The sequence below is a fragment of the Idiotropiscis lumnitzeri genome, chromosome 13 (genome assembly GCF_059441095.1).
Source record: "Idiotropiscis lumnitzeri isolate Australia: NSW breed Sydney's pygmy pipehorse chromosome 13, RoL_Ilum_1.0, whole genome shotgun sequence".
Classification (NCBI taxonomy): domain Eukaryota; kingdom Metazoa; phylum Chordata; class Actinopteri; order Syngnathiformes; family Syngnathidae; genus Idiotropiscis; species Idiotropiscis lumnitzeri.
In genome coordinates this window covers 16,365,160-16,377,779 of record NC_142403.1, presented here as the reverse complement: position 1 = coordinate 16,377,779, position 12,620 = coordinate 16,365,160, and the positions used below count along the sequence as shown (strand labels likewise).

Here is a 12,620-nt window from a genome sequence, read left to right as displayed (position 1 = left end):
CTGGCACTTTCTGAAGCTGTCAGCTGATGGCTTACGTCATCAAAATAAATATATATTATTATTTTTTCGACTCGGCAAAACAAACATCATCGAGTCACTCGACTCTATTAAATCCTCGCTGGAAGTTTAAACGAAAGTTGTTTTTTTAATACCACGCGCGGCTCACGTTTTCGTCATCTTTTCTTTTTTCGAAAACATCTCACTTCCGCTTTTAGGTTTCAAGTTGAAGCCTCCATAACATTTCTACGACAACAAACCAGGCAAGTGTGCTACTTTTTCCTCTAGAAATATTGACACGTTTTGAATGCTACGAACAGATTTCGATGTTTTAAACGCTATAATGCGAATAGGGTTAATTAAATGTGAGCTAACACATGCTGGTATGATCGAAGATTCGTTTTTAAAACAGCTTAATGTGGAGTGAACGGGGCTGTTTGTAGTCAATCAAACTGTGCATAAAAAAAACAAAAAACATTTCGTATTACAGTGTTTGTACTTGTGAGTTTATAACAACTATCAGAACAAATCCTCAGAATGAGCGCATCTTGTGAACTGGCTGCAGTGGTCACAAGGTTTGTTTGGACACACCACACCCACACTGACTTGACTGTTTTCCAAACTTTAAAAACACTTAACAGTATTTTAGAATTATTAGAATTAGAAATCCCTTTATTGTCATTGTACTCAAGTGTGCAACGAGATTAGAGGGCTCCCCTCTCCAGTGCAATACAACAATAATACAGACAAATATATAAATTAGATAAATAAATAAGAGAGAAATTTGACATTAGAGAAACAATTATGGTAGGCTACCAAACAAAAATACCACAAAACAGTGGATAGACAGTACTGTGCACATCAAAATCGCTATTTGATGGAAGAACTTGCTCTGTATATCACCAAAGCGATCTTATTTGCAGGAAATAAATGATTTGCGGTCAAATGAAGTGAAATTGGACAATTTTTCTGAACTGTCTAAACGTGTTCGTGTAGGTACCTCCAACATGGCAATGGTGAAGAGTGGCTGGCTCCACAGGCAAAGTAAGGAACATCATTTGCACAACATTGTAATCACAATTACATCTTAACGACTATGCGTACTTATGTGTGATGACCAAATGTTGATTTAGTTTTAGTTGCTTGTTTCTGTAATACTAGTTTGATACAATTGATAACAGTGCACTATTAAATTAAATTAAATTAAATTAATTTGGTACGGACAAAATAGAACACTCTTAAATGGCCATGATATGACATGTGGGGTACCACAAAGGTCAGTCAAGTGACCCCTTTTGTTGAGCCTCTATATGCGACCCTTGGGTCAAATTCTTCAAAATGCAAATACAGGTGCTTAGGTTAAAAAAAAAAAAACTCAAGAGTAGAATATACTGATATGTTTTGAAATGTAGGGAGTAAAAGTAAAAAGTCACCAGAAATATAAATGAAGTAAAGAACTCTGAAAAATCTACTTAAGTACTGCAAGAAAATATTTGTATATTTGTACTTCCCTCACTCAGCCTGACCTCCTCGACAGGTACCATATTGCGGCGCTGGAAAAGAAACTGGTTCGACCTATGGTCCAACGGACGGTTGGTCTTTTACAACGACCAGCAGCGACGGGACATGGAGGACGACATCCACATGAGGGTGGACTGCATCAACATCCGCGGTTCCGCCGCGTGTCAAGGTGGCGTTTTGTTGAACCCTAGGATGTGACGCCGATCACGTATTCGGTTCTTGAGGTCGCTTTCTCTCGGTCCAGCAGAGTTGAACCCTCCGGATGGGAAGCCGCGCAACGCTTTGCTCCAGATCGTGTGCAGGGACGGAAGGATTATCAGCCTGTGTGCAGACAGCGCAGATGATGCCTTGTAAGACTCCTTTTAACTCATCCAATCGTACTTTTTTTTTTATATTGCGTGCTGTTTAGGGCTGTGACTGAACAAAAAGCACCTTGTGTACTTTGATACAGTAACACATTTAATAGTATTTTAAAATGAAATAGCTAAAAGAAACAATTCTCAAGCAATAATTAATATAATGAATGCAATTTTATAATATATTACAGCACATTTTTATTTGTAGTAAAGTATAATATCAATAGGTTGTTTTCTTTTTACGAGCTTGTATTTTTCTAGAAAATCTAACCAAATAGTTTGCTCCTGTTTTTTTTTTTCTGGTAAGGTGATTGCGGTTTCTAAATCGACTTTATTATTCATGACAGGGCATGGACTATGGCGCTGCAGGATGCCAGAATTAACATGGTGAGAGTCTACTGTGTGTGTGTGTGTGGGGGTGTGTGTGTGTATACATCAATGTTACAATAGTTTGTGGTTTTTCATTTTTGATAGTTTTTATAACTTTTGTTTTTTTAATTCAGTTAGTTTTTAGAGCAGGTTTGTCAGTTTTTATTTTTTGAAAACACTTAATTTTAGTTTACTTTTACTATTAGTTTTGTTTTTTGTGTGCACGATAAAAAAAACAACAAAAAGCTCGCAAATATTGTGTAATAATTTTAAGTTAACTACAATTCTCAAACTCCTCTTTGACCTTCCTGACTGACAGAGGATCATTTCACAAAAAAAAAAATCAGCAAATGGGTTGATTAAGTTGATGAAAACACTTTTGGGGATTTTTGTAACCGCCAGCTAAGATGAGGACCAATTTCCACAGAGATCCTGTCGAAATTGCACAAGAAAAAACGTTTTCCCGCCTTTGTCTTGAGCTGACATTTCTGCTTTTATTTGACATCTTTAGATGGTCACAGCTCCTCAGGTGGGCTTTACGCCAGACGCGATGACCTCTGCTCCGCCACCATACTCGGAATACGCCCCCCCACCCCAGGTGAAGACACAATTTAACTCATTAAATGATTATTTTGCACCAGGGCTTTTGGGAACTCTCATGGTCCCTTTTTGTACGGTAATCGGTTTTACACTCAGGGCCAGTACGGAGATTATGTCGCCGCTTCTCCACAAGCGACGCAGATCGTTTACGCCGCCGATGGGCAACCCTACGCCGTTGCCTATCCTTATCAGTACCAAGGTAAGTCCCCTTTTTAACTCATTCAATCCATAAAACATATATATATACGTTTTCCAAAACGTAGTCCCTGCCTCTCCTACGTCTTAGTATTTTCTTTCTTTTTTGCGTCATAGCTCCGACTTTTTTTTAGCATTAGAACACAATATTCTGTTGGCCACGCAAAAGCAGTCAAAATACAGAAAAACGCTGGAATTGAAGGGTTTCCTCTCGTTAAATTTCTGGGATTAAATGAGTGCAATCAACGAACACGTGGGGTGATGGGTTAGAAGTGAAATCAAAACACTAAAATCAATCAAAAGCAAATCAAAGCAAACATGGTGATGCAGCATTTAGCTGTTATGCTGCACACAAATGGAATAAGTTGCCATGAGAAATGTGATTAAATGTTGTCAATATATGTTAATTTAGTCATTTTAATAAGATAATTGTATTCTCCTTGCGAATGTCCTCAGTTCCTCTCATAAAATATGCTGTAATAAAATGTTAGGTGTTTAGGTGCATTTGGACTGTGAAGTCTTGCTTTTGGAAATGGGGGCAATAAATGTTAAATTGTAGGCACAATACTTACGTATATGTTTGTTTATTCATTTATCTAACGAAGGCAATTGAGATTCTCATTTGCAGTGTCAACCAGGCAAAATATCGAAAACGTGCACAAAATGCTAATTTGTGGCCGCGAAATGCTGCTTTCAGATATATAGTGAAATAACAATCAACATTATCTATAAATAGATATTGTGCCATTATTGTTAAGCAGCGGTCGCTGTTTTCTTGCCTGGTAGGTGGCTACGCCGCGCCCGGCGTCAACCACGTGGTGATCCAGGAGCGCCAACGCGACAACGGCGGCGACGTGGCCATGGGAATGCTGGCGGGAGCGGCAACGGGTCTGGCTCTGGGCTCGCTCTTCTCCGTCTTCTAAGTAGTTTATACGCTGGTGTTGGTCTACTAGAGCAAATATGTATTTCTCTCCAATCCACAGCGATATGCTTCCCTCTCTGCATTGAACGCATTCTTGATGGTCTTAAAATATTCAATTAACTTCCGCACTTTCTCCAATGCATCGTGTTAGTGATGGCCTTGCTGTCCTTTGTTTGATGTGAACCAACTTAAGCCAAAAAAATGGAGAATTCAGTGGAACCTCCATGAAGCTGGTTGATTTGCATCCATCCATTTCGTTTCTAATGGTTGTGCCCATTCGGGTGACAAGGGAGCTGCAGTCTCTCCAAGCTAACTGAGTGAGAGGTGGGGTACGGTGATTCCAGAAAAGTAGTCACAGTGCTTCACTTTTTTCACATTATTCTATGTATCTCTGCATATATGCTGTATTGTATTTTTTTCCCCCCAGAAACAATTCTTGGTTATTTGCTGAAAAACTCAACGATTCACTTTGGCACCCACTGGTGCTTGTCAAGGAAGTGTCGTAGACCCTCACTTACTTTTGGTATGGCACCTGCATATTATTATTATTTTTTTTCTGATTTATTTATTTATATTTATTTGTATATATTGTTTTGGGTGCAGGGGGGTTTTGGGCTACTTTGTAAAATATTTTCCCATTTTTGGGGTTTAAATTAAACTGGCCCTCAATTATATGGAGATTCTCCCTATTTGTGGGTGGCCCGGGTTCTATAACCCACAGATCCATTATATGTTGCAATTTAGTCATTTAATTTCGACAGGTGCTGTGGCACCATCTTGTGGCGTCTACAGGCAATTACAAACAAAACATAAATCTCGCACGTTACAGATTTTTGCTAATTACGGCTTGGTTCCTGTACACTCCTTTACGTTTTTAATACAGTTATAAAATAAATCTAAAACTCCTTTTTCATATGGCCCATTTTGCAGTGTTTTGTAGAATTTTGAGGAGACAAAATAATTTGTTCCATTTTTTTAAAAATAAGACTGTAACCACATAAAATGTGGAAAAAGTGTAGCTCTGTGAATACTTTTAAGTAGCACGGTACACCCTAGACTGGCTCCCAGTCAAATTGAAAGGTACATATGGACAAATGAGCATTCACACTCAACATTCGCATATTTCTATTTGAGTTTCTGAGAGGAAGCTGAAGAAACCCACACAGGACATGCAAACACCAGAGATTCAAATCCAGAACCTTGACAGTGGGGCAGAAATGCTAACCACTTATTCTGCCCGTCAAATTCCTGCTTTCTATTTCCCATAGTGCAACTTTTTAAACATGATTAATTTTAATGTATTTCTTATGTCGCACTTTTTTTTGCCATCCCTGGTAAGTAGCCTTCCTTGGTGGCATTGAGCACTCACACCAAACACAAAAAAATATTTCATTTTTGTATTGAACTAGAAACTGCACCTGTTTATGATGTTAGACTTGGGAGGTTCCATTGCTAAACAAAAACAAAACCACGAAAAAAAAAACGACTCCTTGTCTTAACATGCACACTCTGTACTTTTGAAATTGAAAGCCATCTTTTTTTTGTGTTCATGTTTTTTTACTATATTGATAATTTTGTTTTTTTTTTTACATGTTTTATGGCTGTAGTACATGGGACAGTTTGATTTGGATATCTCAAAGTTGTCTCTCCTTGGCAGTTCGCTCCAATCTTTTAGCTACATTCCCAATTTAGAAAGAAAAGTTCCCAGTGGGCTGTGTGATGTCCTACGACGTCAATCCCAATTTCCTCACGTATTTTGAGTTGTCTCTTCTTTTCACCGGTTGTTTTGCGGCGCCTTGTAGTAAAAAGTTTCAATTGTGTTGTTTTTATTTCTTCCTGGCAGCTCCCATATGGTCTGTTTCATTTCCTAACGTTTTTTTTTTTAGCCAATTCTGTCTGTTTTTCTGGAGATCGAGTTCGATTTCTGTTCACTTTTGTTTTTTACTATACAAAGCACATAATTTCTATCATTTCAAATTGGTCAGAGATTGTCTCTTGATGCGCTCTCAGTAGAAATATTGTTTTTTAATAGCACTTAGTGAAGGATGTTAATATTTAGTGAAGATGTCAAGCCTAATGCACTAAAATATGAATATCCCTGCTAAATGTATGACTGTCAAGAGATGTATTTTAACAATTAAATAAATTCACTGTATCACCAATGACTGTTTAATTCCGGCTTTGGTCATCAAAACATTAACACTCAATGCTCCCACAAGTAGGCATTTTCAAATGTTTTATTTAAATCAATATCATCATCTTCAAAGTCAAAATGTGAAATATTTAAACCCTTACAATATGAACCTTTTTTCATTCACAGTAAATCCATTAACAAATTATTCAATTAAATAACTGAATAAAATAAATAAATACATTAAAAATCATTTTCAATTTACCAATTTTAAGGAAAATGGGTGAAATAACTGGACAGATTAATATTTTAATCATAAAACTACCAGTGATACTCATTTTGGAATTGTTTTATTTGAGTTTAATCATAAAAATTTTTGAAACTCTTTAATTGAAAATGTTGAAATGCTTATGAGAAACTATTCAATTCATTCACAATAAATTAATCACTGAATTATTACATTATTACATTTTAATGAACATTTTTTTTAACTCAAATATATATTTTTAATTAATACAATTATAATTAATCAACCAACTAATAATTTAACTAACTGAAAAAAGTTAAACGTAAATGGGAACTTATTTATTTTGCTAAAATTCCTTTTACAGTTTTTTCTTACACAATTAATGACCAAATAAATGGATTAAAAAATAATTTTAAAAAACTTTATAATTAACCCATTAATTATATTAACCGATTTTAGGATAAAAGCAGCTAAATTGAATGATACAAATATTACAGGACTTTCACTCTTGTACATGTAAATAATGGAAAAAGAACACAGCAGTGCAAAAAAGACATCAGAAAATTCATGAATTAGCGAAAAAATAGTGTGTTTTTTTTTTATATACTTTTATAACACCAATGATTCAACTAGCACTAGTGTTACTGATAAAGCTTATTCAGGACCACAAGGTTATTTTATTCTCTTTGAGTCTGACTTAGTGCAATTATTTACATCCAATAACATGCGGATGGCTCACATTATCCCATCCACACTTGAATAAATCCTTGAAGCCTCATGCTTCCCCAAAAAAAATTGTTCCAATTATGACTTATATCTTGAAAATATTATCAGTTGTGTCATTCATATCTCAGGGCATTATTACATCATTTTAGTGCAGGCAGACATGGAGACAGGAACAACGATTGTCATCCGCCGTCACATTCAAGACTTTGGGATGAAGAACCCTCAAAATGCGTTGGTTTTTGGCAAGGTCAGCTGGAAGTTTGTCGTCCTGTAACACACAAGAGAGAAGACGAGGAAGTGAAGTCGACGTCGCTTCCGGTCTTTGGCACTTTTCGTCTTTCGACCTGGTTGGCGAGCACGGGGTCGGCGTTCGCGCCGAGGAGAAGCTCAACACTCTGAACGCTCCCGCCCGCAACGGCAGCGTGGAGGGCCGAGGAGCCATTCTGAGGACGACACGAGTCAAACACGTTTTCATAATTTTACCCAGGTATGAGGCTAGCAAATCTCCACTATCAGAAGTGCCACCAGATGGCGCCAAAACTACAAAGCTACACTGCTTACACTACGTGATGGCTGTTTATTTTGTCCAATCAGATTTCAGCCCCTAAATGTTGCCATGTCAAACTAATCTAATTTAAACATACTATATATTAGCAATGGGATTTGTTATTTAGATAATATTTGAATTTCCATCCTTTTTTGATGTCAGCATTTTTTACATAACCTTATTCAAGAGTTGTTCAAACGTGGTTCCCTGCACACATTATTGCATTTAATAATCAGCATTTCTGGTGAGTTAAAATATTTTTCTCATTTGATATTTCATCATAGTTGGACACTGTTATATTGCATTTTTGTAAACTGAAGTATTGATGGTTTCCAGAGCTGGGCACTTGAGCCTTTTTTTAGTCCCCAGCCCTCTGGCCACCATCTCGGTATACGGTTCCAATAAAATTGTCGGCCCCCGACCTCGTTTCGAACCCCGGAGCGGATTGCCATTGCCAAACCATTGCTAGTGGTGGTATTAGGAGAAGAGGTGGATTCTGTTCCTAAGTCTCCACTGAAGGACCGCCACTCATACATAAATGCATATATTTTTACGGTTGTCACACGTTGGTCTACCTTGAGGAGGCCGAGTGAAGGAGAAAATTTGAGGAGCTCTTCGATGACGCTACTGTGTCCCTTCATAGCCGCTTTAAATAACGCTGTGGAGCCATCCTTGTGACACACAAAGCAAATGAATGACAAAAGAAAACCACATGGTATATATATTATTATTGTATTATTTGGGACTGCTTCTGATTGGTCAGAATTACGTCACGCATGCCCTGTCTAAAAGTCTTGTGACATTTCCAGGGACAAAAAGGATTCTGACATAATAATAATAATAATAATAATAGTTTTATGTAATTTAACTTACTTATACTTAAATATTTGGTTTTATTTTTTCTTATTTTCGCATAAAATTATACTTCTCTGTAGGCGTCTCGATCTGCACCGCGCAAGAGAAGCACTCGAACCGCGTCACTGTGCCCCATTTGAGCAGCCATCCACAAGGGGGCAGTGCCGTCCTGCAAGACAGATTTGTTCAAGGTTAAACTAAAAACAAGAGTAAACGTGAGACAAAGAAGGCGTCAGTACCTCTCTCGATTGATTCACTTTAGCGCCTAACGCCAGGAGCTGACGAATGACGGGCACGTGACCGCCCTGAGCAGCGAGGAATAGTGGCGTGGCACCGTCCTATGGCAGAGAAACAACAAAAAGTTCATGAACAGAAAAGTCGGTAAGTCTTAATAAGGCAGACTGTGTGGAAGTAAGAAATGGATATAGAGCAGGGTTCATGGGCCACAATGGGTTCTAAAATTTGACAGATGGGCCGGACCAGGAGCAGATGGATGGAGTGTTTTGGTAAACTCACCTCAGCTGGGAAAAAAAAATAGTATATCCCAAACACATGTTTTAATTTGATATGAAAATGAACAAAAGCGTTACAACAAAATATCTGTCTTCGAGTATGCCTCCTAGTGGGGACACATCAGAATTACAGGGAAATTAAAACATGAACAAGGTTTATTCATTTAATTTTTTCACGTTTAACTGGCCGGATTAAAATGTTTAGATCATGCTGCTCAAACTGTTCAAAAAATTGGGAAACACTGTTTTACGAGAACCAAACAAGATTGCAAAGAGGTAACAGTAGCGACTCACGTTCAGCTGGTCGTGGACGTTGGCGCCGTTTTTCAGCAGCGTCTCCACCACGTTGGCGTGTCCGTGCTGGGAAGCGGCTGTGAGAGCAGTGCCTCCTTCCTGCCATGAGACAAAATGTCACCCCAAAAAAAAGAAAAAGGGAAAAAAAATTGTAGCACACCTTGGTGTGGAATTCCGTGGAGGCACCAAATTCAAAGAGGAGCTTAACAATGTCATTGTGACCTTGCTGAGAAGCGAAGAACAGAGCGGTAGAACCTGTCTGCAGAGAAGCATAAAAACAATCAGCATTAAAAATATACATGAAATGAGAAAAACTACAGAATATTGACCTCTAGGCTTGTATACAAATAGTCTCGTCCATGTGGTACCTGCTCACACATTAAGCGTGAATTTACACAACCATGCAAATCTTTTGTGAGCCACTGTACCTATTCCCAAAATGTTCTCTGATTGTGACATAACAGTTGGGTTCATATAAATAATAACCCCTGCCACATTTCCACAAGTAGTATCTGCACAATAGGTAATGAGAGCGCTACTGCCAACTACTGGAGTGGAGGTACAATTACATCTCAATGTAGTACGGCAGGAAAAAAAGCATGTTCCCCGGGGTCATACACCCCCCCTTCAGCATCGCACTGTGCCATCACTGGAACGAAAGCCGTACTCAGTATTGGACCTGATTTAGAGGGGCCGGGGTCACAATTGCATGGATAGGACCGCCCCCTCCAAAAGTGGATTATTGCAGCAAGACTTTAAAAAAAAGATCCGTCTAATTCTTAATCCTTGGGGTATTTTGCCAAAAACATGTTTGAAATGTATTTTTTATTCGTGGGAATATTGCATGATTTGTGTCATCTTTAACTGCATCATCTCAACTGAAACTGTGGCCCGTGTGCACAGTCCGCGTTCTTGATACCTCTCTTTGGTAGTTGATGTCGGCCCCTTGCATGATGAGCTCTTTGACGCACTCTCTGTGGCCGCCGTAGGACGCTACCATCAGCGCTGTTGTTCCACACTGAAAAAAATGTTGTGTTGAATTTACTTACATTTATTTCATCAAGTGGTTTGACAAAATAAAATTAAAAAAAAAACTAAGTAGACTATACATCTACTATGACGGAAAAAATTTAATCATTTCAACAAACTTTGTTTCTCAGTGTACTCAAATAAACAATTTTTTAAAAAGTACTGCCGTAGAATGATCAGCGATGCTATTCCTGTGTTATAACAACATAATAACAACATGAACAAATAATGAAACTAAATTAAACCTTTTAAAAAAGTACAGGAGTGGAATTCAACGATAGCATTCTAAATAACAATACAAAAAAATGTAATATAATCCAATTTAAATAAACTACGAATACAATTAAGTACGATTTAACGACTAAAATTCCAAATCGGGGCACAGCTGCAGTCTAATCTAATCTACTACAGTTCATGTACTCAGTGTGGCTGTTTATTGGTCTCGTTGTGTACATTTTTACAGCGTCAAAAGTTAGTGTAGTGTAGGAGAAAAAAACAGAACCCCCTAGAGACAAGCCATTGTACCCCGAAAGAAACATTTGTGCACATTTCGAGGGTCTGTTTTTGCATGATTAGAGCTCGTACTTTGTCTCTGCAGTCTGCATCCACTCGTCCACTGTTGAGCAGCAGCTGGAGGAGAGCCACATTTCCCTTGTGGGCCGCCCAGAACACGGCATTGGCCAGCGGTGTGTCCTTCTGGAGGACACACAAAAACACAAAACACAATTTGTAAGAGATGAGTGGAGCGCCGATTTAGATCCAAAGGAAGCATTTGGAAGCAAGCATGCACATATGCAGTGCGGTTTGCATCATCATATGCAGACAGCCAATCACATTGCCCATGACGGAGGAAAACATGGTATAGGACACACCATGGGAAGGAGCATACTATGCACATTTATTTTTATTTTTTTTTAATTTATTTTACCTTGAAAGACATCCTGTAGTTTTCACGCTGTCACGTTTCTTCCTTCTGGTTCATTCTGAGCAGTGAAGTGTTGGCGTCCGCACAACCACAGCAGGTATGCGGCACAAAGCATGCCAAGAAGGGAACTGGCTCTTCATCCGCAGTGCTGCTCGCGCACGGAGCTTCGCATTCTTTGCCACTCGGGGGCGCTGTTGACACACGCTAAAAAGATGGACACTCAAAGAATGCGAACGTTCGCTGGATTCAGATGAGATGCCGTTCTTTTAAAATGTGTATCACTATCTGTAATTGTTTAAAGCGTGTGAGAAAAGCTTCAAACTGTGAAAAAAAATAATGATGTATGATCTAAAGGCGAGGAGCATGAGGTGGGACCACCCCTACCCAAAAAGACGGACTTCAACAAGGTTTGCAAAAGAAAATGACGAGTGTGCCGTAATTCTCCATCCTTGGGGTAATAATAATAATAATAATTAATATTTAATATTTATCAGTGTTTTTATTAAAAAGTTGTGGATTTGTAAAAAAAAAAAACTGGTTAAATTTTTATTTTTTATTATTATTGTTTTTTTAATTAATCAAGGGGTCTGTCTAAGTCCATCCCTGGCATAAATGAAGACATCCTATCGAAGATTTTCATGGATAAAAATAAAATTTTGCTGTACAGCTTCTTCAGACATGCAGGACAGCAAGTTGTGGCAAACATACTGCTAAAGAAGAGTTGGTAAGAGCACCCACGACGTGTCCTACGATGACATGGTGAGAACACCCGCACACATATGCACCTTCCCCCGTCGTTGCTTCCTTGGCGTGTCCCTTCCGTTAAGACATAAAGTGTAATGTTATTACCGTCACATATTGTGATTATTCTGCTGTGGTTTCATATCCCAATTTCCCATAAGTTCACTCTGTCTGTCCCCTCAAAGCTTTTTTTTTTCTGGCCAGCTGCATTTTCATTGCAACTTTAAAGGGTATATTTCAAACTTCCCTGTTGCACAGTACAACTGTTGCAGCAGAAGAAATCCACTATTCTGCACGATCATGCTGCTGAAAAGGACAAGCTCAAAAGAATAATTCATTAAAAAAGAAATTTGGGCTATTGTTTTTCCTTTATTTATTTTTTCAATATATTAATCATATGTCACTTTTTTTTCCCTCACAGGACCTTTAAGATGGACCTCACAGACAACATGATTTTTACTTCCTCTGATTGGTTGATGATTGATTGATTCCGAGTTTTTCTCAGGTACGTCGCTACGTTTCTCAGATCCAAAGTGAATTTCTCGAAACTAATTGCTCAAGCTTGAAATCATTGCATCACGTGTACATCAAAGCAGCAGTTTGCAAAAGTTGCAAATGCTTCACTACATCCTTGCAAATGTGATAAATTGCTT

General features: G+C 38.2%; 2 protein-coding genes across 8 annotated transcripts; one reads left to right on the top strand and one right to left on the bottom strand.

Moving 5' to 3' along the window:
* Window positions 1-14: 14 nt before the first annotated feature.
* On the top strand, window positions 15-6,122 carry plekhb2 (pleckstrin homology domain containing B2). 6 transcript variants are annotated; one of them, XM_088312409.1, is made up of 8 exons: window positions 15-260; window positions 994-1,041; window positions 1,535-1,687; window positions 1,763-1,868; window positions 2,222-2,261; window positions 2,755-2,841; window positions 2,940-3,042; window positions 3,825-6,122. In XM_088312409.1, exons 2-8 carry the CDS (start codon window positions 1,005-1,007, stop codon window positions 3,959-3,961), a joined length of 663 nt encoding a protein of 220 aa, XP_088168535.1. In that variant the 5' UTR covers window positions 15-260; window positions 994-1,004; the 3' UTR covers window positions 3,962-6,122. The 6 variants fall into 6 exon arrangements, with proteins under 6 accessions (XP_088168535.1, XP_088168539.1, XP_088168537.1 ...); XM_088312413.1 differs by having other exon boundaries at window positions 1,518-1,687; XM_088312411.1 differs by having other exon boundaries at window positions 21-260; window positions 1,766-1,868.
* A 61-nt stretch (window positions 6,123-6,183) lies between these two features.
* ankrd29 (ankyrin repeat domain 29) lies at window positions 6,184-11,568 on the bottom strand. Of its 2 annotated transcripts, XM_088312402.1 has the most exons (10): window positions 11,230-11,565; window positions 10,887-10,997; window positions 10,192-10,290; window positions 9,433-9,531; window positions 9,273-9,371; window positions 8,706-8,804; window positions 8,537-8,635; window positions 8,187-8,282; window positions 7,409-7,507; window positions 6,184-7,332 (listed from the first exon to the last, which is right to left on the bottom strand). In XM_088312402.1, the coding sequence occupies exons 1-10, from the start codon at window positions 11,239-11,241 to the stop codon at window positions 7,210-7,212; spliced, it is 936 nt and encodes a 311-aa protein (XP_088168528.1). In that variant the 5' UTR covers window positions 11,242-11,565; the 3' UTR covers window positions 6,184-7,209. The 2 variants fall into 2 exon arrangements, with proteins under 2 accessions (XP_088168528.1, XP_088168529.1); XM_088312403.1 differs by lacking the exon at window positions 8,187-8,282 and having other exon boundaries at window positions 11,230-11,568.
* Window positions 11,569-12,620: the final 1,052 nt, after the last annotated feature.